This window comes from Melanotaenia boesemani, chromosome 16 (genome assembly GCF_017639745.1).
Source record: "Melanotaenia boesemani isolate fMelBoe1 chromosome 16, fMelBoe1.pri, whole genome shotgun sequence".
Classification (NCBI taxonomy): Eukaryota; Metazoa; Chordata; class Actinopteri; order Atheriniformes; family Melanotaeniidae; genus Melanotaenia; species Melanotaenia boesemani.
This window is the reverse complement of record NC_055697.1, coordinates 19,543,744-19,570,462: the sequence shown is the minus strand read 5'-3', so window position 1 is coordinate 19,570,462 and position 26,719 is coordinate 19,543,744. Positions and strand designations below refer to the sequence as shown.

The 26,719-nt window shown below is 37.0% G+C and overlaps 1 protein-coding gene across 2 annotated transcripts in view; it reads left to right on the top strand.

Annotated features, from left to right (window-relative positions):
* Positions 1–26,719, top strand: part of LOC121656015 (cGMP-dependent protein kinase 1) — a 92,610-nt gene that overhangs the window by 56,543 nt on the left and 9,348 nt on the right. For both annotated transcript variants that reach the window (XM_042010971.1, XM_042010970.1), the window contains exons 4-9: positions 2,702–2,807; positions 9,288–9,351; positions 12,758–12,835; positions 14,143–14,237; positions 22,767–22,832; positions 24,505–24,579. In XM_042010971.1, coding sequence (XP_041866905.1) covers positions 2,702–2,807; positions 9,288–9,351; positions 12,758–12,835; positions 14,143–14,237; positions 22,767–22,832; positions 24,505–24,579 — 484 coding nt within the window. The remainder of the gene's footprint in view (positions 1–2,701; positions 2,808–9,287; positions 9,352–12,757; positions 12,836–14,142; positions 14,238–22,766; positions 22,833–24,504; positions 24,580–26,719) is intronic.

Here is a 26,719-nt window from a genome sequence, read left to right as displayed (position 1 = left end):
ATGCCATGCTGTGTGTTTTTGGTTCCTGCTCTAAGAAAGTGTCCTCAAGTAAAAACAGCGTCTCTGTAATGAGAGCATCTCTCCTGTGGTTTGGCCCGATTTTAAAGTGCTGCCAAACTGTTGGTCTGGAGAGAGAAAGAATTGTAGTGTCTGTAAGACTGCATATGCACATAAAAACTACACTTATTGTATATTAATGAATGTATAGGGTGATGTAAAGCACAAGAATATTTTACAAAAAGATCTCCAACACCCAGAATTAACTCCCAATAGAAAACACTTATTATAAGTTTGCAGTTTTCGGTTGTATCACATTTATTAATAGTCAAGTTACTGATTGTGTAAACCTGTAATGATGCACTGAACTTCCATCAGCTGCATTTTGCATTTCTAACTTAATCATTATAGCCAATAGCAGAACAAATATTCTTCTATAGCCATTATTCTTAGAGTAACCAGACATTCGTTTTTTGTCTTTTTTTTTTTTTTAACCTAGACATGTCCTCTTTTTGAGGGCTAAATCAAACAAACAAAAAACATTGTGAGGTGTTTTACTTCCCACATTTGGTAATTATTACATTCTCTCTATCCCCATAGCCGCTTGCAGCATAGATAGAGTGGAGGTGAGTAGGGGAGGGGTGACTGTTTTGGACAGTCTCTCTGCAAGTCCCACCCACTTGCACAGTCTATTCCTGAGAATTACCATCATTGGTAGATCTACTCTCTTCAAACATGTGATTGGTCAGCACCACGAGGAGCACCATGGCTGCCCTCAGCACGCGTTTCACTGTTTACACCATTTGCAACTAGAAAATGAAAAGACAAAATGCAATTTCATGGTCTAACTTCAGAAAAAATACCCAAGCTTTTGTCTTGGTTGTGCTGTATGAAAAGCTCAATGCATGAAATGCAAAGCGGGTTGCCAGTGATCTGAAAACTCACATCAGTTCTAGTTTTTATTTTTTATTTTTATTTTTTTAACCCTGTGCCAAACATCATCTTCTTAGTGTACATTAAAGCCAACCACTATAAGTGGACCTTTCATTTTCATTTCATTTTCAGTTCTTAAAGACCAAAAACACTCATTATCATACACATATATATGTAATTAAGTGGTCATGGCACCACATTCGATACACTACATCTCTCCACCCCCAGTCTTCCCCCAGCTACTGAGATCACTCAAATCTAGTCACCCTGACTTTACTAAACTAGATGTTTTATAATTAAAACCTTAGAAGGTTTAACAAAGAGAAGATGAGCATCAGCAACAAGTAGAATTTTATTGTATATATATTGTTTTGTAACATTACCACAAGTCACCCTGTACATAAGACTCATCAGCATTTCTTTGTGGATCAGATAATGGATTGCTTTTAGTTTCTCTTACCCTCTATTGAACAACTGCTCTTCAAATAAGAGCCTTGTCTCACAGGAGACAATTATACAAAAATCCAATCTCTTTTGCAAAATGGGATTGAATGGGGAAATCAAAATGACATTCATCTGTGGGTTAGACTTCCATTGCTCTGATGAAAACCCACATAGCCTGGTTTTCAACAGAGCCCGCCTTTACAACAGCGCTTTGAGGTGAAAGATATTTGGATCAAAATTGATTGTAGGGGACTTCTGAGAAAGAAATGCGGAGGCTCAAAGCTCCTTAAATAGCAAAAAAGGGAATTTTAAAATACTCAGGTCTGCATCAATCAACAGCCAGGAAGGAAAGTTGAAAAAACGATGACATCTTGCAGAATTTTTGCTGTTTGATTGTCACTCTGTAAAGACTGGTGTAGAAAAATGTACAAGAAGTTTGCATGTTAGCACTGACTTACAGTCAGCATACTTTAAAAAAGGTTGACACAACAAAAAGAACCACTGCTTTACAAAGTAAGAGGATTTCATCTGTTTAAGTCGATGCTCAAATTTGGTGCTACTAAAATTAGACACACTACTGGATTTAAATAACAAAATATCAAAACCCTTGCATGTCAACAACTCAACCTCCATCTAGTATGTCGCAGCATGATTTGCTGCAGTTACCTCAGGGTGAGTGCAGATTAAAATCATTGTAGCAATTAATTCTAAATTATGGCAGATAATTGTACAGAAGAATATCCGGGTAGCTGTGATTTGTAACCTAACATAACTTTCCGTCACACATTTTGATAATTGCTTATGGAACAAAGAGCAATCAGTTATTCCAGGGCTTACATTAATGAAAAAAAAAATCATATTTAAGTCAGATTCCCGACCCTGAACCAATTAAAATGTTACAGCATGACTTGAAGCAAGCCAGTCATGCCGGGATATTCTAAAAATACCTATTAACTCCCAACCACTGTGTAAGATGTAATCATTCAGAATAGCTCCTATTTGCTCCACAGACATGATCAGAGGCTGGAGGAAACACACAAATGAAGATTATCACCACTAAGAGAAGCTAGGCCTAAAGGTTAACATATGTGTTTCTGCTAACCTCTGAGCAATGATATCAGTAGTTCTATTTTAAATTTGCAACACAACTGTGATTCTTTTCCCTTTTCAAGTATATCCATTGCTTTTATCTTGTGGGTATACAGTACAGAAAGCCATTTCACGTCATGTCGTGCACAAACTGGATTTCTGTTGTGTTTTCCAGATCCCCTGTGGATAGATTAGGTCTCTTATGACATTGCTTGTGTCTGCTTTTCTTTCTTTCCAGCTCTGACTAATGTAAAGCTGTGGGCCATCGACCGGCAATGTTTTCAGACGATCATGATGAGAACAGGTCTCATCAAGCACACCGAGTACATGGAGTTTCTAAAAAGGTGAGGAACCACTGCTTATTGTCCCACAATGACAGACAAATGGCTTCAACCGGTCTTTGATCTATAATGCAATGAATGAATTAGCTAAATTAATTCAGGAGGATTGTTTGAGCTTTTTCTCAGAAGGTTATTTACTTTTTCTGTGTGTCAAAATTAGATAACTGAAAACATGCGTCACAGACGATGCAATTCATCCCACTGGAAACATACCATGTATTTTTGCCATTGATTTTTAATGCTCTTATTTATAAAAGAAAGGCCGAAGCAATAATCACTTCTCTATAGAGCAGCTAATTATCATTTAAAAGGACGTTTTTTTTTTTTAGACTTGCATGAAGTATAGGATAAAAGAAAGACACATAAAAGACAGAGGACGACATGCAATTAGAGTATAAATCACTCTAACCCACTCTTCAACTTTCATCCACTTTGGACTTTAAGGCAATTATTAAGATTATGTAACAGCTATCTAATATGATATGCACCAACACATTCTCTCATGACTTAGAAGTTGATCCTACTTTATCTCACTTATACACTCTTCTGTACTTATTTGTTTACATTTTCCCAATCATATAAGCACATATTCTGACTGAAGTATCATTTTACTGTACAAAAGCCTGTGATCATGATTGGGGGGTTAGGGTTGGGGTCCAGGCATCTGCTTTTGATTGCACATCTCCAATAGTTATAATGTCAAAACCTGCCGACGTGCTGCAGAATGTGTTTGCTCTGATGTGCATCACTGGCAACAATGTTATATTTGCATTTGAGAAAATAAACTTTAGAGAATGTAAATGTGTGAGTTAAACAAGTCAGTGAAAAACATTTCCTTCACAGGAGTCAGGGAGCAATCTCTGATGTTCATGTTCTTGGTCCGCCCAACCAATCACATTCACATTTTAGCTAGACCAGGGTGATTTAAAGTCAGGCACAGTAAGCCATCCCTCAAAAACGATTTGGAAAAAAAAAACACCACACTTACACAACCTTTTTTTACTAAATTAGTGGATGCTTATATGATCCTTATTATGTTTTTTAATCCCAAACACACTTACACACATAGAGCAAGTGTGCCAACATAACCACATAATACTGTTTGACATATTAAGGCTCCACTAAATAAATAATGGTATTCATTAGTTTTTGACTGTGTGGAAAACAGTTATATTCCTGAGCTCCTAAGCCACTTCACATTACTACTTTACCACCTCCACTTACCCTTGGAATCCCTCTGAAACTTTCTGGAGCCCCCCTGTGCAAGCCCATCCCACACTTTGAAAACTTCTGCCTTAGACTAACCTTTTTGTAGAAATATAACAAATCTACACTGTTATCTACCTTTGTTGTTGAGAACATAATGATTTCTCATACAGTCATAAAATCATATTACAATCTCCCTTCAAGTCACCTCAGTCTGTTTTGTATCTACCATACACTTTTAACATTCAAGACAGACAAAAATATATTTCTAACATGCTATACGACACTATTAACATTTCACATTAAAGACTGAAGCTATTTTAGTGATAACAAGGGGCCGTTCTCATGATGCCAAATTGCAGTGAAACCACAAAAGTATTGTAGCAAACCACCTTTTCATCCCCACAAAGCCAGGGAATAGCCTCCATGAAACTGATCATGTCTGAAACCAGGTACCAAGGTGGATAGTAGTGATGTGCCAAGCACGAAAGAGCTGGCTCTGAGAGCCGATGCTTTGTAGAGAATCAGAAGGCTTGCATCGAGTGAGAGCGGCTCCCAGTTTTTTTTTCTTTTGCTGCGTGCTTAGGTCTCAGTGCTCAGCCCCGGGTCTGCCCACGGTACTGCTTTATTGGATTGGCCCGCATGGACAGGGGGCCAATCGCATATACATCATACCATTATGTAAAAAACTGGGTGGGGATATAAGGCGACAGCCGACAGCTGTGAGGAGAGTACGTGATTGAGTGTGTCATGTCATCAAACCCTACTCACAGAGAGGAGACAACGGATCAACCCATCCAAAATGAGGCATCTGAGTTTTCTGAATGCCAACCTGCACTGAGGTCATTGATGCTGCTTTCTTGAGTTTGGTTCTCGTTCTGCTTTGTGGATTTGTTTGCTGTATTTTTTTTTCATCTGTGCTGTAAGAGTTTTGTTAAAATATTAAGCAAAAGTAAGCTGTTTTGTATCAAAATAAATGCACAAAAGGAGGCAACTATAAAGCTTCTTGTAAAAAAGTTGAAAACATAAGGGTTTTCAAAACACAAACCATTAATTTTTGAGAAATTAATGTAAATTATGGAGCTAAAAAAGATGCTAAAGTAAGAGCGTTGTGGGAGCCAAAAGAGCCGGCCTTTCTTTGGGAGCCAAAGCAAAAGAGCCGGCTCTCTGAAAAGAGCCGAACATCCCACCACTAGTGGATCGGTTTGAAACCTCCACCATCTGTGGTGTTGTGCAGACACTGTAACCGCACCACTAGAGGATATGATGTCAGTGTGATGAGCGCACGCCAAACACAACAACAATGGCGTCCGTGACCAACTGTCTTGTGGTGCTGTTCCAGTCAGTCCTGGCTTGTGTACAGCTTTAGCACCAAAATGCACTGCTTTTACAACACAGTATTGTACTACTGTATCCTCAACAGCGGGAGCAGATATGTCATTATCTGTGCATGCACTACGTCTTGTTCTAGCTCTGGAGTGTTACTCTTTAATCATTGTTGCGCCCCCCACAGCCTTGTAGTATGTACTACAGCAGTTTCGTGCAGATGTTGAAGCCCTTCTCCCAGTTTTCACCACCGTTTTCACACCTAAACCGGCTTCGGTGCCGTGTGGGCATAGCCTTAGACCAGGGGTGGCCAACGTCGGTCCTCAAGGGCCACAATCCTGCAGGTTTTCCATGCATCCCTGCACCAACACACCTGACTCAAATTAAATGGATCCAACAGCCTATAAGGATCTGCACAATGACTCATTAGTTTAAGTCACGTGTGTCGGTGCAGGGATGCATGGAAAACCTGCAGGATTGTGGCTCTCGAGGACCGACGTTGGCCACCCTTGCCTTAGACTATAAAAACAGCTCAAAGCGTTCATAGTCTCTTTTGTATGTTTGTTAGTATACACCATGTATCTGTATGGAACCTCTTGCTTCAAAGCAGGTCTTGCATAACAGTCCAAGCGTTAAGTAAATATTTAATAGATGTGCTTAAGCTTGTTTTAGACTGTGTGTTTAGCATATAAAGGGATGTCTAGTGGGAGATGGAAGCATTTGCTAATAAGCAGATAATTATATTCCCATTGTGCTCCTCTGAAGAAGATCTAATGATAGAGTTTTAATTTAAGTGAAGAACAAAAATATTGTAGTTCTTGTGAGTCCTCTACCCACTCTTAAACTGCTGCAAAATATGTATTTGCGCTCATAGGATGCAGAGAGGGAACACTTCTCTGTGTGGAAGGAAAAACAGATCTGGCTTTATATTACATACAGCAGTTGAGTGTACTTATGGAGACTTATTGCCTTTCACAAGCATGTATTTCAATCACTAAAATGCATTGTTCTGGGAAATGTAAGGATAGTGTCTAATGGACAAACTCAACTAGTTTACAAGAGGCGTATTTCTGCAGCTGATATTTTTAGGATTGGCGGGCTATTACTCAACCCACAGCCATCTTCCACTTTAGATAAGAGCCTAGCTTTAAGGCATGATAAAAAAAAAACAAACAGTCCACAAAGCTGCTAGTAATGAGCATGGGAAAGCTTTCATAAAACTTTGAAAAAGTGTACCATATTCTAGATGTTTAAAAATCTCCTTTGATTAACGCTCGCACAAGGCAGCAAGTGTAACTTTGAAATCATCACAAAGACTAAATTAATGGAATATCTGCTGGACTGACTGGATCAGAAATCTACAACCAAAGCTCTTCATTTCATTCTACAGCTTCACAGCTTGAGGGTTAAAAATTCTGTATGTTACACATTGAGTCAGGCTGCCTGGTGAGCTAGCAAGTGCCACTGCTAAGGAAGGAGCAACACAAGGATCAGCACAGTGGTCAGGCTCTGGGTCTGGAGATCGAGACAAGATGGTCCAGATTACTGTAATAAAACATGGAAAATGAGGAAGTGTTGGAGGGGGATGGAGAAACAGAGGGAGGGAGATGATATGGGGAGATAAACCCTTTGTTCACCAACATGAGCTATTTTCTCTCCTTGATAAACATTGGGCCAGTTTTATTTAGTACGCTTGATAACAGGCAGATTACATTCATTCAAGCTGCCAGGAAGCACCGGAACAAACATTACTGCCTCATAATGACGTATTCAACCTTTGCTTCTAATGCCTTATAGTTTAACTACACAAGCTGCTGAGTTGGTTCTGTGTTAGCTATATATGCATACTGTAAGAGAATACTACAGTATACAGAGCAACCTCTATAGAAAAATATTGATTTTCTGTATTCCTGCTCCTATTTAGGGCAGACTCATATCACAAGTGTGATTTGACTGAAAGCAACTGAGTGCATCTCATTAAAATTTTTCCTTATTGGCATAATTGGACAAGCAAACATTTGACACATTATATCCAGATAAACGTTGAATGATACTAGAAAAAAAAAGTTTTCAATTATGGCAAAAAGATCAAAAGATGCTATGTTTTTCTGTGTTAAAATGAGCTCGCTCTCAGCCTCAGAAGCTTGTATTTTCCTCCTTTCCACCTACAGAATGGTCCATCAACTTGTTAAATTTATTCTTGTCCACTCTTCCATGTAAAATGACTTTAGCTGGATGGTCTTGGGAGGTTTTCATGAGTGCAGTGCCTGGTTGAAATCTCCACACACATTTCAATGGGGTTCAAATCTAGGTTTCGACTTAATCATTCCAGTAGCTTGCAAATCCCTGGTGGATTTGGTAGTGTGAAGAGGAACCTCACAAGCACAGGACAGATGACCACTCAAACACTCTTGTTTGTGTAACATAAATGTGCATGTTTAACAGTTGTCATGAGGCTATGCTATTTAAAAGCTATGATTGATTTGTGTCTTTTGTTTGTATTGGCATCTTTTATTTGGCTTTCACTCCAAACTTATCACATACTGACACCTAATCAGAGTTTTAAATATAGAGGGTACCTTAAAAGCATCCTTTGAAGGGTTCCTTGAGCTTGTAATGTAACGGTGAAGGGATGCATCTCTATGGCAACATGTCAGTGAAGCTTATCAGGATAAAGTATTTAGCATTATGTTTTTAAATGTCAAAACCTTAAGTCTATTTAAGGCCCAAAAGAAGTAATAGAATTGTAAAGAGAGGAAAAAGGAAAAGGCTCAAGGCTGGACTTTAACAAGAGTCACATGCTTGGGAGTCAGGCGTCTATCCTCCTCATCCAATCTGACCTCTTTAGACAATCACAAACATTGTAAAAGGAGGTTTTCCTGTTGCTGTTTACTCGTGCCATTCTGCACTGGTCAGCAATCTGTGCCACTTAATGCTTACAGATTTCTAACTGGCAATATATAGCCTTAGAGCAGTCCTCTGTGCATCAGAGCAAGGGGCTCTTAAGATTTGACAGGTTGGGAATAAGAACTCTAAAGTGCCTGGTCTTTGCCTGTATGTTCACTGGTAAACAGCATCTTTGCTCTAATGGTAATTTTGGACAACAAAGGCTTTCTCCTGGTCCACCTCCCATGCCCCCATGATTTGGTTAATTTCCTTTAAAAAACAGTTATTGCATGCATTTTCACAACAATAACTAAGAGTTACTTGCAGGTCCCATGATGAATAAAATGTGAAGTTCTTTGAGACCTCTTTGATATAAAGATGTTTGCTCTTGGGCCAAAGCTGGGTCTGAAAGTCCTGGATAATATTGTGGTTGTTTGAAATCGATGTCACTTGAAGATGGTTTTCCTTACAGTGGAATGATTGATTTCAAATAATCTTTTTATATCCCTTGCAAGCCTCAGAGGCACCATCCACCTTTCCTGCGTAAGCCTTGGAGAGCTCTTTAGATTTAGTCATGATGGCATTACACACTTCAATAGCAAGACAACAGGCGGTCTTAGATGTCAGAGGATTAAGTAAGACTTGGCCCACCTGTCACTCCTTAAGAAGGATCTAAATATTAGCACTTTATGTACAAAGCCTGCATGGTTTATTAGTTTTTATATTACATGATTATCAGTTTTATTCATTTAGACTTAGACTCAATGATCATTTGTTGGGAAATATAACCTTTATCTATTGGCACTGCAAAAGGCATGACATGTTTGCTTATTCAAATACAGTATGTTAAGTAAAAAAAACAAAACAAAACAACAACAAATATATATATATATATTCAGTGGTATGCAGTCTCTCTTTTTTTTTTTTTTTTTACTGAATACATAACTGCTAATTTAATTTTTTTCAGCAAATCATGCTACAAATATGAAACTTTGTCATTAATCTATATGGACCTGTTTACTTATCTGCTGAAAAGCTGTTTCTTCTTTTTTTCTTTTCCTGCAGCGTCCCCACATTCCACGGCCTACAGGAAGATATCCTAAGCAAGCTTGCTGACGTTCTTGAGGAGGTAGGGGCCTTATTGTCTTCTGGCATCTGCAGTCCAAAGTATTTCACTCATCCTAATAGATTGCCATAAAGTACAAACCGTTTCTTTTTTGCTGCAGAGGGAGTGCATTTTCCAGTTAATGTTAACTGTGACAGCAATTGGAGATTACTTTGCGAGGCCACAGTTATCCACAGTGGGGATTTGAGATTAATTGTTGCTCTTATGTATGTGCTGAGTGTGGTTAGGTTGAACTAAACGGCCCACTTACTGCGGCAGTTAATTTCACAAACCTGTTCGGGAATTTGGTGCACTGCAGCCACAGGCCATCTCAATTTTCAGACGTGGTCAATCAGTCTAAGCAAGCAGTGGCCTTATGTAATGCATTTTATTTAATGGTGTATTTTGGTACCTTTTATTACTTAAGATAGAAAAAAAGAGACACTCCAACATCTGGAGAGTTTTATGTGAATTTCATAAGTGGACTAAAAGCATCATTGATATGTTCTTTTGATTGTCATCATTGTCATTGTGCAGATTATTATTTATTTATTTATTTTTCGCATTTTGGTATGAGTCACAATACCATGATTTCTTTCCATCTGCACACCACTTCGTTTGATGTTGTCTTCAGTATAATTTATGCAAACACATTCTCTTTTCCACTTTTTATGCTAATTACATTCAGGATTTTAACATGTTGAACTGTAGTTAAGTAAAGCTTTTTCCTAGCTTCTAAGTTAATAAATATGTAAAGGGGAGCAGGTAGCCAACACTAAGCTTTAAAATATAGAGGATCATAAACTATGTGAACTTTTTCCTAATTTTCTTTATCTGATGAAAAAAAAAAAAAAAAAAAAAAAAACTGGGAATGGAGTAAACTAGCTAGGATTCAGAAATGGTTAATAACATTTTTAGTTTAATCATTTGCATATTTTACTCAAAACAAACATAAACTGATGAGCATCCTTGTTTAACAGAGACTGAAAAACCTGCCCACAAGCAAAATAAAAACCTTAAAAGCATAGCTCTCAAAAATTGAATGTACAATTAGTTTTTGCACATTAAAAGCATTTCTTGTTGCTGTTACGTGTAGTTTCAATGGAAATTGACTGCTAAGTACTTGAATTTGTAGTTAAATAGTTATTGATGATGAAAAACCACCACATATTATGATATAGATGAAATTGCCATTTTTTCTTTTATCATTTTGTCATTCATCATTTATGTCTGTGGACTTCTTTTTATTTGAAACCATGAGTTAAGAGTGGATCATTAATTACAGACTTTTATGTAGTGGTTATAAAGGCATTATGTCTCTAAAGTTGTGGTAGCAGTTACCAATTTAAATCTAACATACTATCAATCAACATAAACAAACTAAAGATGCAAAATTCGGTTGCTTTACAAATTTACTTTATCTGTGAATGTAAGATTTTGTTGCATGTACTGGTTTATATTTATTTACTTTTTTTAATGAGCAACAGGTGTCTACAGTGAGCAATCAATATGACAGTGGATTTCCACAAGATTAATTAACGTTGGCTTTTAAAAACGACTGTTGCGGTAGCCTAATCAAGTAAAAATGCTCATATTATGTGCACTCAATTAATTTCAGCTCATTGTGAGAGTCTGTACAGCTGCTCTCTTTATCCATGTTTTTTTTTCTTGTTGTGAATGTGTTAGCTACACATATTGTTTGACTCCACTCATTTGTCTGCTGTCTTGGACTCTACTCTGTATTTTGTTTTCTTTGAAATGTATGAATCCTGTTTGATATGTCTTCTTAACGCAGTGCACAGAGAACAGATTCAAGCACAGCAGACTCATAAAGTGCAGAGAAGAGAATTGACAGCTAAAGATTAGCTAGGCTGGACAAATCACATCCATTAACACATGGTCGCAATGTGCTAATGCTTTTGGGTGGGCATGCCTGAGTAATTGTAGAGACAGTCAATTAGCTATTTGATTGGTTGGTGCCTCTACCTTCAGAGGTCAAAGATTCAAATACATCTTGGAGATTTGAAGTACAAGAAGTAAAATGTCATCCAAGTAAAATATTAGCTAAAGTATACATGTGTGGTGATATTGTAGAGTCTGTATTAACTTGATGAAGTTACTTTATTGTGTCCTTAGACAGATCAAAACATTGATCAAAGCTTGTACAGGTATCTGAAACACACATTATTTATTCTACAGCTGATAAAATACTAGAACATTTATAATGCTCCAAAGTAAAAAATAAAACAACAACAAGCAAACATAGTGTACATCCATGATCATGGCAACATCAAACTTATGTGTGTGGGAAAATATTAGAATCTTCGATATGTGGCAAAGATCCAGAGTTAAATAGCCTGCAGAACAACAGGTTGAGAATTAACTGAAGCAGTAGAACCAAAGGATAAATCAAACAAACTACATATGGCCTTTACAGTGAGCGACAACTCCAAGAAGATTTATGGGAAAATAAATTGGCACAAGGAGGCAGTAATCTGTATGCCTGCTTCAGGAAAACAGTTTTGGTAGCTGACTTAGTAACAAAAAGGACTAAAAAAGGCGAACACAAACATAACATAATACTACTTTTAAATGACATCTGTTGTCTTAGAATAAGATCACCGATACGTGCCCCTCAGTGTGGATAGCTACAAAATTGCAGTATTATAAAAGCAGAAAAAGATTAGCAAAAAACAAGAAATAAGTAGGAAACAAAATTCATGGGTTATAGTGTGATTATAGAATGGATGGCAATGTTAGCTACTGTATGGCAATATAGCTTTTGATCTTCCAAGTGTTATGCTATATATTTCATCTAGACAAAAGCTCTGAGCCTTCTGTGAATTATCCTGAAAAAAAGTTTACATATGTTAGTTTATAAAACCTACAAGAAGATGACCTTAAACTGAATGCATTTTTTACTGAGTTTGTGTTCAACACGTCACACGAATGCAAGTGTAAAAGTGTTTTACTATCTATACAAGTGTCAGCCATGACTGACAACCACTCCAGAGCTAAGTGCATGGTATGATACATTCCATCACCCACAACTCTGAAAAGGATTACTGAGGGATAGAAATTGGATTGATGAATGGATATCTTGCATCTATTTTTACTCTGGAGGAGCTGATTTTTCCTTTAAATTGAAATGCAGTTGCATTCATTTATTTTCTACACCTGCTTCTTCTCATTCAAGAACATATCAAAGTAATATGTGGGTGGAAGGCAACAAAACAGCTTGCCACTCTGGGGTTTCAACAAGAAAATGTGTCTAATTGTGATTTATTTTGCTGCACCAAATTCAGCTTTACTCCCTCTTAAGAGTGCTTAGAGACTGTCTGACTCCCAAGATGAGAAAAAAGACAAAATAATTACAATGAATCTGAGTAACACTTCTCTTCTCCGGTCTGCGCTTACATTTCTCTGACAGACACATTATGAAGATGGAGAATACATCATCAGACAGGGGGCCAGAGGAGACACCTTCTTCATTATCAGTAAAGGAAAGGTGAGGACAGTCCTGCCAGCCCACACAACGAAAATAATCCAAACCACAAGGCTGAGCATCCATGACATACGCAGCAAAAGATGCCTATCTTCGAAGCAAAGGAGGGAATTTTTTTGAGTGAAGTTGTCATCAGTCATGCGGAGATAGAGATATGAGACATGCTGAAGCTCCCTCTTTCATCATCCTTTGCAGCAGCAAGAAGAGTATATCTAGAAAGGAGAATTGAGTCTTTGATTTCCCCTTTCAGTAATTAACACTGGCTTTCAAATGTCCTCCCCAGCTTCAACGCTGTTGGGGAGCTTTCACGTACTTGTATTGTGGAGACCAGATGAGTGCTAGTCTTCCTTATTTATCACTGTTATTTATCCTCATTTCCCTGCTGAAGATGAAGAGCCACTTCTTCAAAACTTGTTTCTAATCCATTTCATTGTTCTGCTGTACCATTTGTTTGTGCTCACCTTATACACGGCAACATCTAGTAGTTCACACTGTTGACAACCTGTAGAAATGATAGTGTTTATGAGCGGTGTCGACTATGATAACGATGACATGTTGTAACCGGAAATTCTTCAAATCCAAGCTGCTGACTCAAATTTGCAAACATTTTTTTTATTGTGCTGCTGTAAAAGAAAAAAAAAGATTGTCTTTTTTACTTTAACTTCCTCTTTGACCCCACACAGCTGTGTCACATCTACACTGTACAGTTTTTCTCAGGAATATATACTTCTGAATTTACCAATGCTGTCTGTTTTCCACAATTCTCACTTTGTCCATAGAACATTCTACCATACTCCACCCTCTGATTCACAGTATCTACCTCCTCTTAATTCCCTCTTTGCTTTTTCTGTGCTAAGACGATCATACATGATTATGAGTTATTATCCTGTCACTCAAGTGTACACAGCATTCCGGTTTGCTGTCGCAGGATACACTGCTACACCTAATGGATGATCCAAGATCCTTCATTAGGTGAAATGATTGTCTCCATCCACTTCCTCAAAAATCTACCCAAGTGCCATTTCTTTGATTTGTGAACTCTTCAGGCACATAGTGCCATTACTTTTAGGTTGTCTTGCTAATTAAGTACTCAGTGGTGCCTCTCAGGTCTGGTACAGTGATGACTCCTACCTGTTTTGTCACTTCAGATAATTTGAAAGATAATTTAAATGTCACTTTTATGGAATGATGAGTATATAAAATTTAATCCCTCCTTTCCTTTACACATCTTTTTGTCTTCAGTCTTGCTCCATTCTCTTCATGCCACACTGTTCTGCTGTTTAGCTCTCTTCCTGCCTTGCTTTTGGCAGGTTAATGTGACCAGGGAAGACTTGCCCAACGGTGAGCCGGTCTACCTCCGCAGTCTTGGAAAAGGAGACTGGTTTGGAGAGAAGGCACTGCAAGGGTAAGCTATTCCTGATATCTTAACTGCTTCCAATAGAAATCTCCTGTTGCATTTAGTTATAGCTGTCTAATTTTTACTCATATGCATATCCCTCCTTATGAACATTCATCTTTAATTTCTCAATATGCCTTAAGCCCTTATCAGTTTTATTCCCTACATAACACTCTTGTAAATGTTTTGAACTGCTTAATGACAGATTGTGAAGCCCCAAAGACATTTTTATTTAATTGCCACCTGAAAATCCTCCTCAGGTTCAGTCAGTAATATCGAGCCTTATCCACAAAATGTCTTCTATGTGTCTCTTATCCAATTAGCCCCAGGGGGAACCAGTAAATTAAGTCTCGTTATCACTGGGAAAAAGTGAAATTAAGTGCTACTCCATCAAGAACTGACAGTTTTCTGATGTAAATTAAAGAAAAAAATAACACTGAAACCATTAGTAAGTGATGTTGATGATATTGAACTCTTACAAGAGAAATAAAACAAAACATATACCTTATCCTTTCTGGAAACATTTTTTTCAACCTGAATGTGAGTAAGAAGCCATACTAACCATTCATGTCTGTCATATAACATAAAGCTGCAGCAAATTCTATAATGAACTTTAAATTTCATTGATTTATTTATTTTACAGATGTTATTATTCTTCAATAAGTTTAAACTAATAAAAAAGCTGTCACAGAAATCCAAGTAGATGTTTTTTCTGCATTCTTTTCCAGTGTCTTAAACTCAGTTAAGCTTTGATTAAATTTAACTTAAAACACTTTAAGATGACAGCTCATGTAACTAGAACAAAAACCTTACAAAGCAATTATTATCATTTAGTTCTTGCTCTGGCTTGCAGTCCATCTCTTCCTTCATGTCCGGTCCTGCTGCAGCGGTGTGTCTGATGTAATCAGGAAAGAGTGGGTTTATTAAAATGGAGAGACGTTTTCTGTCTGGCAATTAAAAAAGAAGAAAAAAAACCAACATTTCTCTTTGTCCGTCAAAACCCATGCAAATGGGCAGAAAATTATGGTTTCTGGATGGGAAACTGCTCCCTTAAGATTATGAGAAACATATATAAATATATAATTAAATGCAGCTTTATCCTGGTGTATATATATTTTAAGGCAATACAGCAAAGTAAGACATTTAGATTTTACAAACTTGAAGCATAAATTGGGACTTCTTTTGCCTCTGCTTCAGTAAATCTTGGTCATAGGGTGGACACGGGAAGCCATAATTTGTGTTTACATATTTTTTGGATTTTGTGTACCTGGTCTTTAAATTGCTTTTTGTCTTAACTGTGTTTGGTGGTCATAGAAATGGTTTTACTGAGCTGTTAGCTAGTTAGTTAGGAGATTCTGGAGTTTCTGTGGATATCACACATATTAATAGTTACATGTACAGACTTGACGTTACACCTGTAAAACCAGATGTTAACCCCTTAACTCCCAGTACCAGAAGGTGCAGACACAATAGGTTAAGCTAAACAGTAAAGCAAAGAATATACATATATATATATATATATATATATATATATATATATATATATACATTATATAAAAACAAATGTTACTGGTACTTTTAGAGTCATTATGTTGTGGAAATACAATGTAATTATTCCATGAAAAAATGCTAAAAACCTGCATTTGTTATTATATCAATATTTCAAAACATTTGTCAGTTCTTTAGCCTTTTAAGCCATGTAAGAGCCATTGTGAAAGGTCCAGAGAGTCACTTGTGGCTCTGGAGCCGCAGGTTGCAGACCAAATTTACATATAGCATATATATACATATATACATATATACATATATTTCATATAGCAGTAGACCTTCTTTTAAAGGAAAAAGACATTTTGTTTGCAACAATGTGATTAATAGCAACATTTCATGTGATTAATTGTGATTAGAAAATTTGAATTGTTGCCCAGCACTAATCTGTTTATTTACTTCCCTCTAGTCCTTTTCACAAGTATAGATGAGAGAGCATTTACTATATCACACCCTCGCCTTATTCATGCCTTTTCTTTTGCCTAAAAACAAAACAAAACAAAAAGAACAGGACAGTATTTATGCTGCACAGCAAAGATCCCTCTCAACCACATGAAGTGACAACCTGTCTTTGGTACTGCATGCACATCTTTTTATACAGACAAGAAACTGCAGGAAAGAAGTCACCTATTGTGACTGGAGGTTTTTGTTTGACTGTCAAATAGTGTGCAGCCAGCTGAAATTTCATTTAATTTAGACAAGAATCTTCTGCCATTTTTCTTACTTTCTTACTAGTAACAGCAAGAAGATTGTCATTCTGTCCTTGACTATTTTAAAGAATTTTCACTGTCTCTGAATACCTTTTAATCACCTGTATGGTGTAGTTCAGCATAACTGCTGCTACTAAATAAACATACTTATGTTGGCAAGAATATACCTGGAATAAGCAGTAACCAATAACCAATCAAGATTTCCAAATATTATACAGTGAAGATTACCTGTGTGTTCTAAAAATGATTTATATATGTTCTAGATTCAAAGATTGCTGCCCTGCAGTGAACTTTTTGTGCTATATTTGTTCTGTCTTGTCATAATTGTACCTTTCCACAGAGGATGTTTTATTTAAACTGAGGGAGTGCAGAGGCAGAAAATAGTCTTAAGTGTACATCTGTGATGGGTCAGGTAGAAGCAGAAGATATCCACTTAAGCGCATACATATGAAGTGCATGTTTGTGATCAAAAGCATTAACATGACAGTAAATGAAGATATCGCCATCTTGTGGCTGCTGAATGTGAAAACGTTCTCATAATGGACCTCAAATGCTTCCCTACTTTAAAATACAAAGAGGCTTAAGCTAAGCTAAAAAAAAATCCCAGCTTAGGTGCTGTTAAAATTCAACCAGGTTTATTTTCAAAGGGAATACTGGAGCTACTGGATGTGATGCTCAGGCAACAGCTGGAGCTGCACAGATGGCTGGGCTTTCCCCATATGTTTAGGCTAATGACTATAGGATATAGAGGATGACAGCATTAAAATGCATGTGGGTCGTGTGAAGCTGGGAAGTCTTGATCTGGATGCAGTGGGAGGAACACGTTGTTCCATATAGAAAATCTGATCCTTTTACATGAATGAGGCATAAAAATGTGCTGTTGATAAATGAGGGGATGACATAAAAAACCAACTTGTATCACATTGAGCAGTTTTGCTGCTTTTGTGTTGAATAACTTGATTTTTCAAGGAATTCACTGATATCTGAGGATACTTTTTCAGTTTTCTTTGGTAAAATTAAAAAAAACTAATGTTTGCATGTGGCTTGATGCATGATATATAAAGTTGTTTCTCTTCATTTGTTTTAAAATAAATAGTACTCAGCAGTTTTGAAAACTCTTTAGATCCCCTTTAAGAGCACCCCCTGATTTGTTTAATCAAGAAAAGCATATCTTTTGTACAAGAAGCACCTCAGTGCCTATTTGGTATTGTTATTATCTGCTGTCATAAATGCCTTTTGTCTTGGAGGGTCTTTAGTGAGATAAGCTTATTCAACAATACCTTTGATAGTCTTGCAAATTTAAATACTAAAGATGCTGGCCATCTCTGCAACAGGCTTTTGATCAGAGGGCTCGTCTGTTGGTCATCTTTCTAATTAAGAGTTAACTGTGTGTGTCCTTGCTCATGAAACTCAATAGCCCCACTCAGAGGTTTCTCTGTCCATCGGAAGATGCTGGCTTTGATCTCTGAGAATTTACAAATCAAAGTCTGCTCTACTGCCACTCACAGTGGTTTCTTGGAGCTTGTGTGAGTGTTAGTGTGTGTTGTGTTTAAGTTAAAACAGCTGAACAAATATCAGATTACATGTTTTCCTCTTGAGGTTGTTTATGTATAGCCCTGAATGAATGTTACTGTATAAGAGTAGTACTTCCCACTAGGTGCTTGTTCCAGGAAGAGGTGTGCTTCCAGGCTCATAAGCTGCTTGGACTTTTTCAGAAACATATCTGATGTCACATTCTTCAAGTCATGGAGAAGTATGATCTTTAACTCACAGAATAGATCTGTCAGTAGTGTGGACAATGTGTGTCCTGACCTCTCTTAACTGGATTTTGTGTGTGTATGCCTGGAGGGATGTCCCTGTTGATTTGAGATGCAGTTAAAAAAAGTCTGTCACTGACATGAAATGTGATAGGTGTCAATGTCAAAACACTTTCAGACCAACCGAGGTGCTATGTTAGATTATCTTCAGTGAGTTAGTGTGGGAATGTTACCTCATAATGAGCCAAATAAGCAGTTTTTCAGTTCAACCAAAAAAAGTTAATTTTCAATTAATTTAACTCAGTAAACAACACTGCACTGGTCAACTGTCTCTTAAATTCATAACCAAGATAAAGTTTATTTATTACTCCTTTAAGACAACATAAACCTGATGCTAGTCCTGACACCACCCACCGGTTTATTGACTCAAAAACTCAGTATTTACTACACGTTTATCCACAAAATCACTATTCCTCTCTATGTTTGGTTTAGTTTAGATGACTGAAGTAAAAAGGAAACAGGTAATTGGTCAGTTTGCAGCCCAGATTCAAGGTTATTACACAGAAACTACTGTTTCTGTTATTTTGGTTTTTTTATTTGTTTGTTTTTCAGAGACCTGGATGCAGCAACAAACATCCAAAAAGAATGTTTGGCTATTTGGGATCAATTACAAATTCTACCTTCTTATATGTCATGTCAATGGTTATTAATTGACATTCAAACTATTTATAAATCATCTTCTTTTGCTACATTTTGTTTTATTGTTATTAAATCATAAGTACAATAATGGGACTCTGCTAACAGTGTTCTTGTCTCAATTGTCACTGATATAACCTTATATAATCTTAATGACAGTAAGTTACTAGATTTTAAGAATACTATTGCCAAATATTTCTGGTGTTTTGTAATCTTTAAATTGCTTCTTTGTTATTACTTTTAGTTTCCGGGCCTTGATTAGCCCGTAATTTTCTATTTCAACAGTTGTTTTTGTCGCTGAAGTTCAACACTGACCATCACTTATAAATCCTGTTGCAAACTGACTCTATCAGCTCTGCTTGAATTATACACAAACTGCATGTAATATCATGCTGGCTTCATAAAATGGTTTTTCATGCTGCACCAGGCAAAGCAGAACTTATTAGTCTGAGCAATGCAATATAGATTTATCTCTTGTCTTCACTCCAAGACATACCATTTTTAATAACCACCTTTCTCCAAGTTACAGTTTGACCTTTTGCCATTTACTATTACCTTCAAGTCTATTTAATATTTTATATTCCTGTCTTATGGTTCTGTCTGTTTCCTCTGTATATTCTATATTCCTTTACAACATGCTGTGAAAATTTTAGACTGTTACACTCATTACTTCTGCTCCCAGTATACCACCACAACATGATAACTGCTAAAGATCTGAATATTTATTTTGAGAAAGTAACAGTCATACACCATGTTTTCTTTCTTTCTTTCTTTTTACTTTTGAAAGCATGCTTAGTTTTTGTTTAATACGACAGTTTGGAACAAGGAGCGCTCTGACACGATTTCCCATGAGTGAAAATTTCTATTTTGGATGTTGGAAACCATGGAGGGTGGCAGTGCAAAAGAGAGGGGAAAAAAAGCAAAGCACTGACAATGAGCTGGAATAGAGCCCAAAACATTTAGGCTAACCAAGAATTTCACAAGACAAATTCAAAGATTATCATTGTTAGAATAATCCAACATGGACAGCATTGACCATGTTGTTTAACACATTATTTAATAGCAGAGCTCATTGCTTAAATATAACACAGCTAGAAAAGCGAATGTGTGTAAATAACAAGTCCTAAAACATTAAAAAAAACTTTTTATATTTCTTACAAATTGCAAAGTAGTCTGTAACAGGAGGAAAATGTGTTTCACAATGTGTGTAATGTTTGTCTATAATGGGAAAAAGGTTCACAAACACTGGTTGAGTCAAAGTGCTTTAGGAAGTATACTAGAAAAACAGAGTAAAAATGTTTCACAGAAAAGTATCACCATGAATCTCTCTTAGTTAATTACAAACAAAAACCACCCTTCATCAAATGCCAAGGTTTTAACAGTGTTAAATGTAGATATGTAAATTAAGTATTGAATAAATACAAATGTTTTCATTGGTTCACATAAAAATGTAAACACTGTTCAACAAAGTTCAGGATTCTTGTCAGCTTTTTTATGGATTAATAGAAAGTGTTTGCAAAGGGAATTTTGGATATGAATATCTGTAGATTAGAAAAGAAAACAACAAAAGTTGGGAAATCTACTTTTTTGTTTGTTTGTTTTGAATAATTCAGTTTTCTATAAATTCTACTACAAATAAAATATGAACATTTCCTTCTATTAAAAGATTCAGAAATACAAATAAAACTATAAAGTTAATTTGTTTGCAAAAAGAAATAATAAAAAAATAAAAACCTTTTTAAACTGGCTGCAAATTGCCTTTCAAAACCTGAATACATTAAACATAACACACAAATCCTTGTGTATATGTCTCAAATCCACATCTTGTTCTTGCTCCAGTCCTGATCCTTGCTAAATGTCCCTCCCTTCAGTCCGTTTAGCTGCTGCTCCTCTTAATATTTTCATAACCCCTTTCTGAGGACACCAGATCGCTGTCTAATTACCATGTTCCTTGCAACCATCTACTGGAAATCAACACCGCAAGCTCCCGTGTAAGCCCAAAAGGCATTCCAGACACAGCATGCAGCTGCTTTTAGTGTGTTGTGCGTGTGCAAACATGTGTCTGTGTTCCAGTGCATTTTTTTCTTGTGCCACAATTAACAAGTGCATACCCATTGTGAATGACTTAGGCTCAGCAGTGTTCAAATGAATCACACTGACAGACATTGCTTTGAGATTGTGTTTCATATAGAACATTGCTATTATCAGTGCTGGGGAGCTCCAATGTTCTTTTCCACAGCTATAGCCGAGCAGCAGGAGACAGGTGTAACAACCCTCGGACTAATATGAAACCCTACAGGTCTCCTAAGGATGAGTTCTGCTTAAATAAATGCTATTTCAACACAACCTGATATGTTAAATTGTTTCGTTGAGTGACCGTAGTTATTAAATGGCACAAGCATTTTTCACTTGTTTTAATGGGAGAAACTGTCACATGTAACAGATCATGGGTGTGGATGTTGCTCATCCTTGATAAAATGCTTGAAGCATGACGAGTTGGCTCATATAGATATTTAAAAATGTTTAAAAAATGTGATGTTACAGCTTGTAAACACACCATATTCAAAGTGGCTTAAATTTTTGACACTCTTAAATAATCAAACCCTATTTCATCTGTTAATACCATCAGCAGGGCAATGTCGGTGGTGCCGGATACTGTTGTGGATGAAGAGGCTGTGTGCAGAATTGTTTGCTAGATTAGTGTGTTAAGACCATGAATACAGATCATGGAGCCCTACCAAAGGCAAATTTAACACTGCATGTGCTACTCTAGCCAGAGGGCCTCAGTGGTCATCTGTTGATATATCCTCTGCCCCTGTCAAACGCTGCCAACCTCTCCCCTGCTATCTCCTCCGCTTTAGTTCTTGTCTTTCAAAAATTGTTGTTCCCCCACCAGCTGCGACCTTTATTCAAAGGGGTCATCAGAAAGAGTGAGTCAGTGTTATCGTGTGTGTTTGTGAGTGTTGGGAGGTTTGTATGAGGGAAGGCAGAGGGAGTTCACATGGCATGAGGAGGAATTGCCACCTCAGTTTATTGAAATAGGTTGCCATATGTCTGTGAGTCCAGAGGAGACAGAGCGTGATTGTCAGTTACTGTTAGCGCTTCAGCTGATCTGAACCAACTCTTTTTGATTCAGAGCAAAGCTTGTTCTAGCTTTTGACTTCCTACACACTAGGATAAATACATCCAGTCACTTATTTTTTCTTTTTTCAAAAGAAATTACAGGTTATAAAATAGTCTGCTTATGGGATATACCCAGAAGAATCTCCTCTCTTTTTGTAATATTTTTGGTTATGTTAGAAAGGATTCCACTACACCTGGACTGGACCTTTACACAAAATTACTACACAGGTGTCATTTGGTGGAGGACTACCCTTGGCAGTGTGCTGCTTCCGAGTTAAGGCTTATCCCTGTGGGACTCTGTGTGCTGAACATTTTTCACAGTGAAGGATGGATTCTTGGAATACGGACTCAGAGGACTCATGCAACTGGGGTGACTCCTCTGAAGAGGAATCATCAGAGGAAGATGAACTTGATCTCAAATACAATAAAGAGTAATGCCTATCCTCCAGTTGTGTGTGTTGTTTGCTTTAAATGATGCTTTCATTGTGTGCAAGTACCACTTAAAGTCAGTTCAGTTGAATTATACAAGAAACTTAACTGTCTATTAGTCCTCTGATGAGGCATTTAAAATTAATATTAATGTGATTTGATAGTGGTCATATGATGAGTGGTAATTTGTTGTCTTTTTGAAAATTCTCAGTTGGGGATTAATAAAGTACGTCTGATCCTTATTCTAAACTGTGTATTCTTATGTTCTTTTTCTCCAGGGAGGACATAAGGACAGCCAGTGTCATTGCAGCAGAGGCAGTTACCTGTCTAGTCATTGATCGAGAGTGAGTATAAATAAGGTTTAGAAAAAAACTTAATGTTTTCTATTCTGTTTCTATTCATTTTTCAAGAATTCATACAATATACATTTGGATACTCATACGAGAGCAAACATCTGTAAGTTTTTTGAAGATGTCAGCAAATCTGGTATAAAAAGTGTCTCAAATCCAGCCTCAGTTTAGACTGATGCTTGGGGAAAGGGGTGTTTTTATTTCTAGTGGCTTTTACTAAATGATCTCAGAACATACAGTAAATATATTTTCTAGATCCACATCTCAGCCCAAACATTTGCTTGCTGAGTTTTCTTGGTACACTAAATCTGTACACTAAAAAATAGTTTTTTAACAGATTACTACCTAAGAAAGCTGTCAGCCTCTGAGCATCCTTAGCTATGTGGTTAAAATAGACAAGTAGACGGGTTCGGCATGGGGAGGACATGGTATCATCTTACCTATGGCCTCCCTCTGGCCTTGGGGAACAGGCACATCCTGTCACAGCCAACAGGGGGTATAGTAAATGAGGCATTCAGCAAAAGTGATTATGCCTATCATATAAGCAGCTAGTGCTATTGTGGCTTGCAGACCTGGTTCATCACGTGTTACCAGCCAGACCAGTTTTGGTGCATACGTTTGTTTGTAGATTTTTTTTCCCCTGCATGATTTTAGTGATTCTCTATATATCCATCTATACTTCAAAATGAAACTGTGCAGCTTAAGTGGTAAGACAAGGATAACGGTAGGAGTCATGGAAAAGAGAGATGTAATAAACACAAGCGACGGGGAGTCACTGAGTCTGTGCAATAGACAAACATTTAAACAAAAGCTCCACTCAGAAAGAGTCAGCTAACAGACTTTATTGTCTCAAGAGAAGAAAAAACACCAGATTTATTGCATCTTCTGCTTGAGAGCTCAAAGGGTCTTTCATGAAAAACCGTCTCAGCAAGTTTCTTTTCTTCAGAGAAAAAAATTACACCCATTAGGATAGACATAAACACAAATGTTTTAGTGAGAAAGCATTTTATTTACTCACTATCATGTATTATTCTGCAAATAAAACCTCATGAAAATCCTTCTTTAACTTTTCCTTTTCAGTCAAACCCTTGAGTTTATAGATTAACTTTGACTCTTTGCTGTCTTTTTTGTTATGATGACATTAAAAAGATGGTTTCCTTGTTTCTTTTACTTCAAAGAGTTAAATGACTTTATTCTGGAAAAAAAAAATCATTGCAGGCAGTTTTGCCTAATGACAATTTACATAAACTCCAATGACTTCCTTATCATTCTGCACAGTATTTTTTATAATTCATTCAGTTGAAAATGAATGCGCTTTCTACTCTGGTCTCAAGCTTCCCACTCACCCACCAACTGCTGTCACAGTGTTTTACATCTCTTCAGGGCAGCTCTGTCTTCTCCTCTGGGATTTTTAAAGGCTTGTCTCTAAAAGCAGGCTGATGAATATTTAATAGTAACTGGCAGTGTTTTTTTGGTGGTCTCGGCCATGCACTGCACACAGATCACCTGCGGTGTACAAACTGCTTTTCCTGGAACCATAATCTGTTAATTCATTACCCGTCGAACAAGAGAATTTATGTAATACTTTAAACTGAGTGCAGATTTTTGTATAAAAGTGTATGAAAAGTTTAACCAAGAGCTTTTTAATATTTACTGTCTGTTTCAGTTCATTCAAGCACCTAATTGGAGGTTTGGAAGATGTGTCTAGTAAAGGCCACGAGGATGCTGATGCCAAAGCCAAGTAAGCCAAATGAGAATTACTGTTTTGCTTAAAATATCTACCATGTATTGAATTATGGTAGATGTCTTAAGCCATCATTGATTTCTAAATATTTTCCTTCAAGCAGCCAGACTTTTTTGTAATTCTTTAGTGGTTTTATGAAATAGTGAAGTTTTTCTTTGAACATTGGCTGCTTTTTTATTTTTTATTTTTTTACCTATTTCTGTTCATTCCTTGTACCCAGAAATTTTAAGAGGAATGGATTTTGTTTGTTTGCTTTTAGTTCAACCAGTTAACTCTATGAATCATTAAAGTTTTAAAAAGGCACATATAACTCATGAGGTTGTGTCTACACTTAACAGACAAAAAATTGTATTTTGAGACGTTTGTTACTGGGAGCCTGCCATAAACACACATTATTTGTTTCCATTTTTAGTTGCATCTGTGAAAAAGGCAACAGTTTTGGCTATTTTTGGATATATATTTTTTCCATCAAAAAAGTGATACCTAAAAAACTATTTTCCAGTTTCTTGAAATCCTCTTGTTGGCATAATGTTTAGTTTGTGCTCAAAAATATTGAACATGGGGAGGGCTAAAGAAGAAAAGACAGGCCTAAAACTATTTGCAACAGATTCACCATACCTGCAAATGATTTCTTTTAAAAAAAACAAAACAAAACAAAAAAAAAAACAGCAAAGACCCCCATCAGAAATGGTCTCGGGTGGCTGTCGAAGAAATTCTTAGAGACGTAAAATAGGGAGAAAAGCCTGAGATATGCCAAGTTACACAAGAACTAGACTGAAAATCAGTGGCAACAGGTCTCATAGAGTGATGAATCCTCCTTGGAGCCCAGATTTCAGCATTACTGAAGCTGTGTCGGATCATCTTGACAGAGAATGGAGAAAAAGGCAGCCAACATCCAAATAAGAGTTTTTAAATGTCCTTTAAGAAGCCTGAAGAACTACTCATAAAGACTACTGAAAGAAATGATAAGAAAGCTTGTCTAAGAATATTAAGAATAAAGGTTGTCATATCAAATATTGACCTTCAAGTTTTTTCCTTATTCTGTATACCATATTTCTTTTTATGTTTGTCCACATTTAAATTCCATTCACCTATTTTGTTTTTTTGACAATATATAAAGAAATTAGAGGTGGCTCAAGAGTTTAGTACAGTACTGTTTATACCAAATATTGCACAGTTTTCCAGTTATTCTCCTTTTTATTTTAATTTTTTTTGGTCTCAGCTGTCTTCTATAAAACAGTATCTTGACTTCTGACTGGCTGCTTCATTATGAACTATTCTCCAGGTCCACTGTGAATGCTTGGTGCCTGTACATGTGTTGGATAACAAGACAATAGACAAGCTACAAACCACAAATCAGAGGTTACGACCTCTGCCTCTATTTCTGGAGGAATTAATATGTACAGTACTCTATTTGTTGTCACCATGGAAACAAGAAATTAACACCATAGACGGAATCTTGGGGTTGTTTCAGCCATGGTATAATCAGATACCTTCCTCAGTCTGCATGATGTTGTGTGTCAAGGTAAGGAGAAACAAGCAGCCATCAGTGACATATTACAGACGTGCGAGACCAGAAGCAGTTTATCTGATATGCAGATTGATGCCCGGAGTGAAGCGAGACTGTGAGAGAACAAGACATGTGACAAGCAGGGAAGACTTCTGTGCAATGCTTTGGGTTTCTAGCTGACTGCTGAGAGTGCCAGTCATCTTTTGCAAGTCAGTGGCATTTAGCCGGAAAAGAGCAGAACACAGCACCAGCTACAGAGTTGGAAAGATGTTATGAGGAAAGAGCGGTAGCATGGGTATAACGAGGGATGTGGCAGCTTACGTCTGGCATTCACTCCCAGTCAGGTACCCCTTTATGGCTCACTGCTGGTGGTGATGGCTCTGCCAGCAAATGTGTGACAAACAGAAACCTGCTCAACCCATTCTTCTTGGTCTTTAGGGAAGTAAGTTTGATTCTATGGAAATCAGTAAGAATTTATACTTTTGCTTGATTTGTTATATTATCATAAGTCCTGTTCTCTCACAGAAAGTCACTTTAAAACAGAACCACTTACTCCCCTGACTCCCTCATCAAAGCTGTTTTCAGCTCTATTAAGATAGATTTTCCTGCTGCGTGCTTTATGTGTCT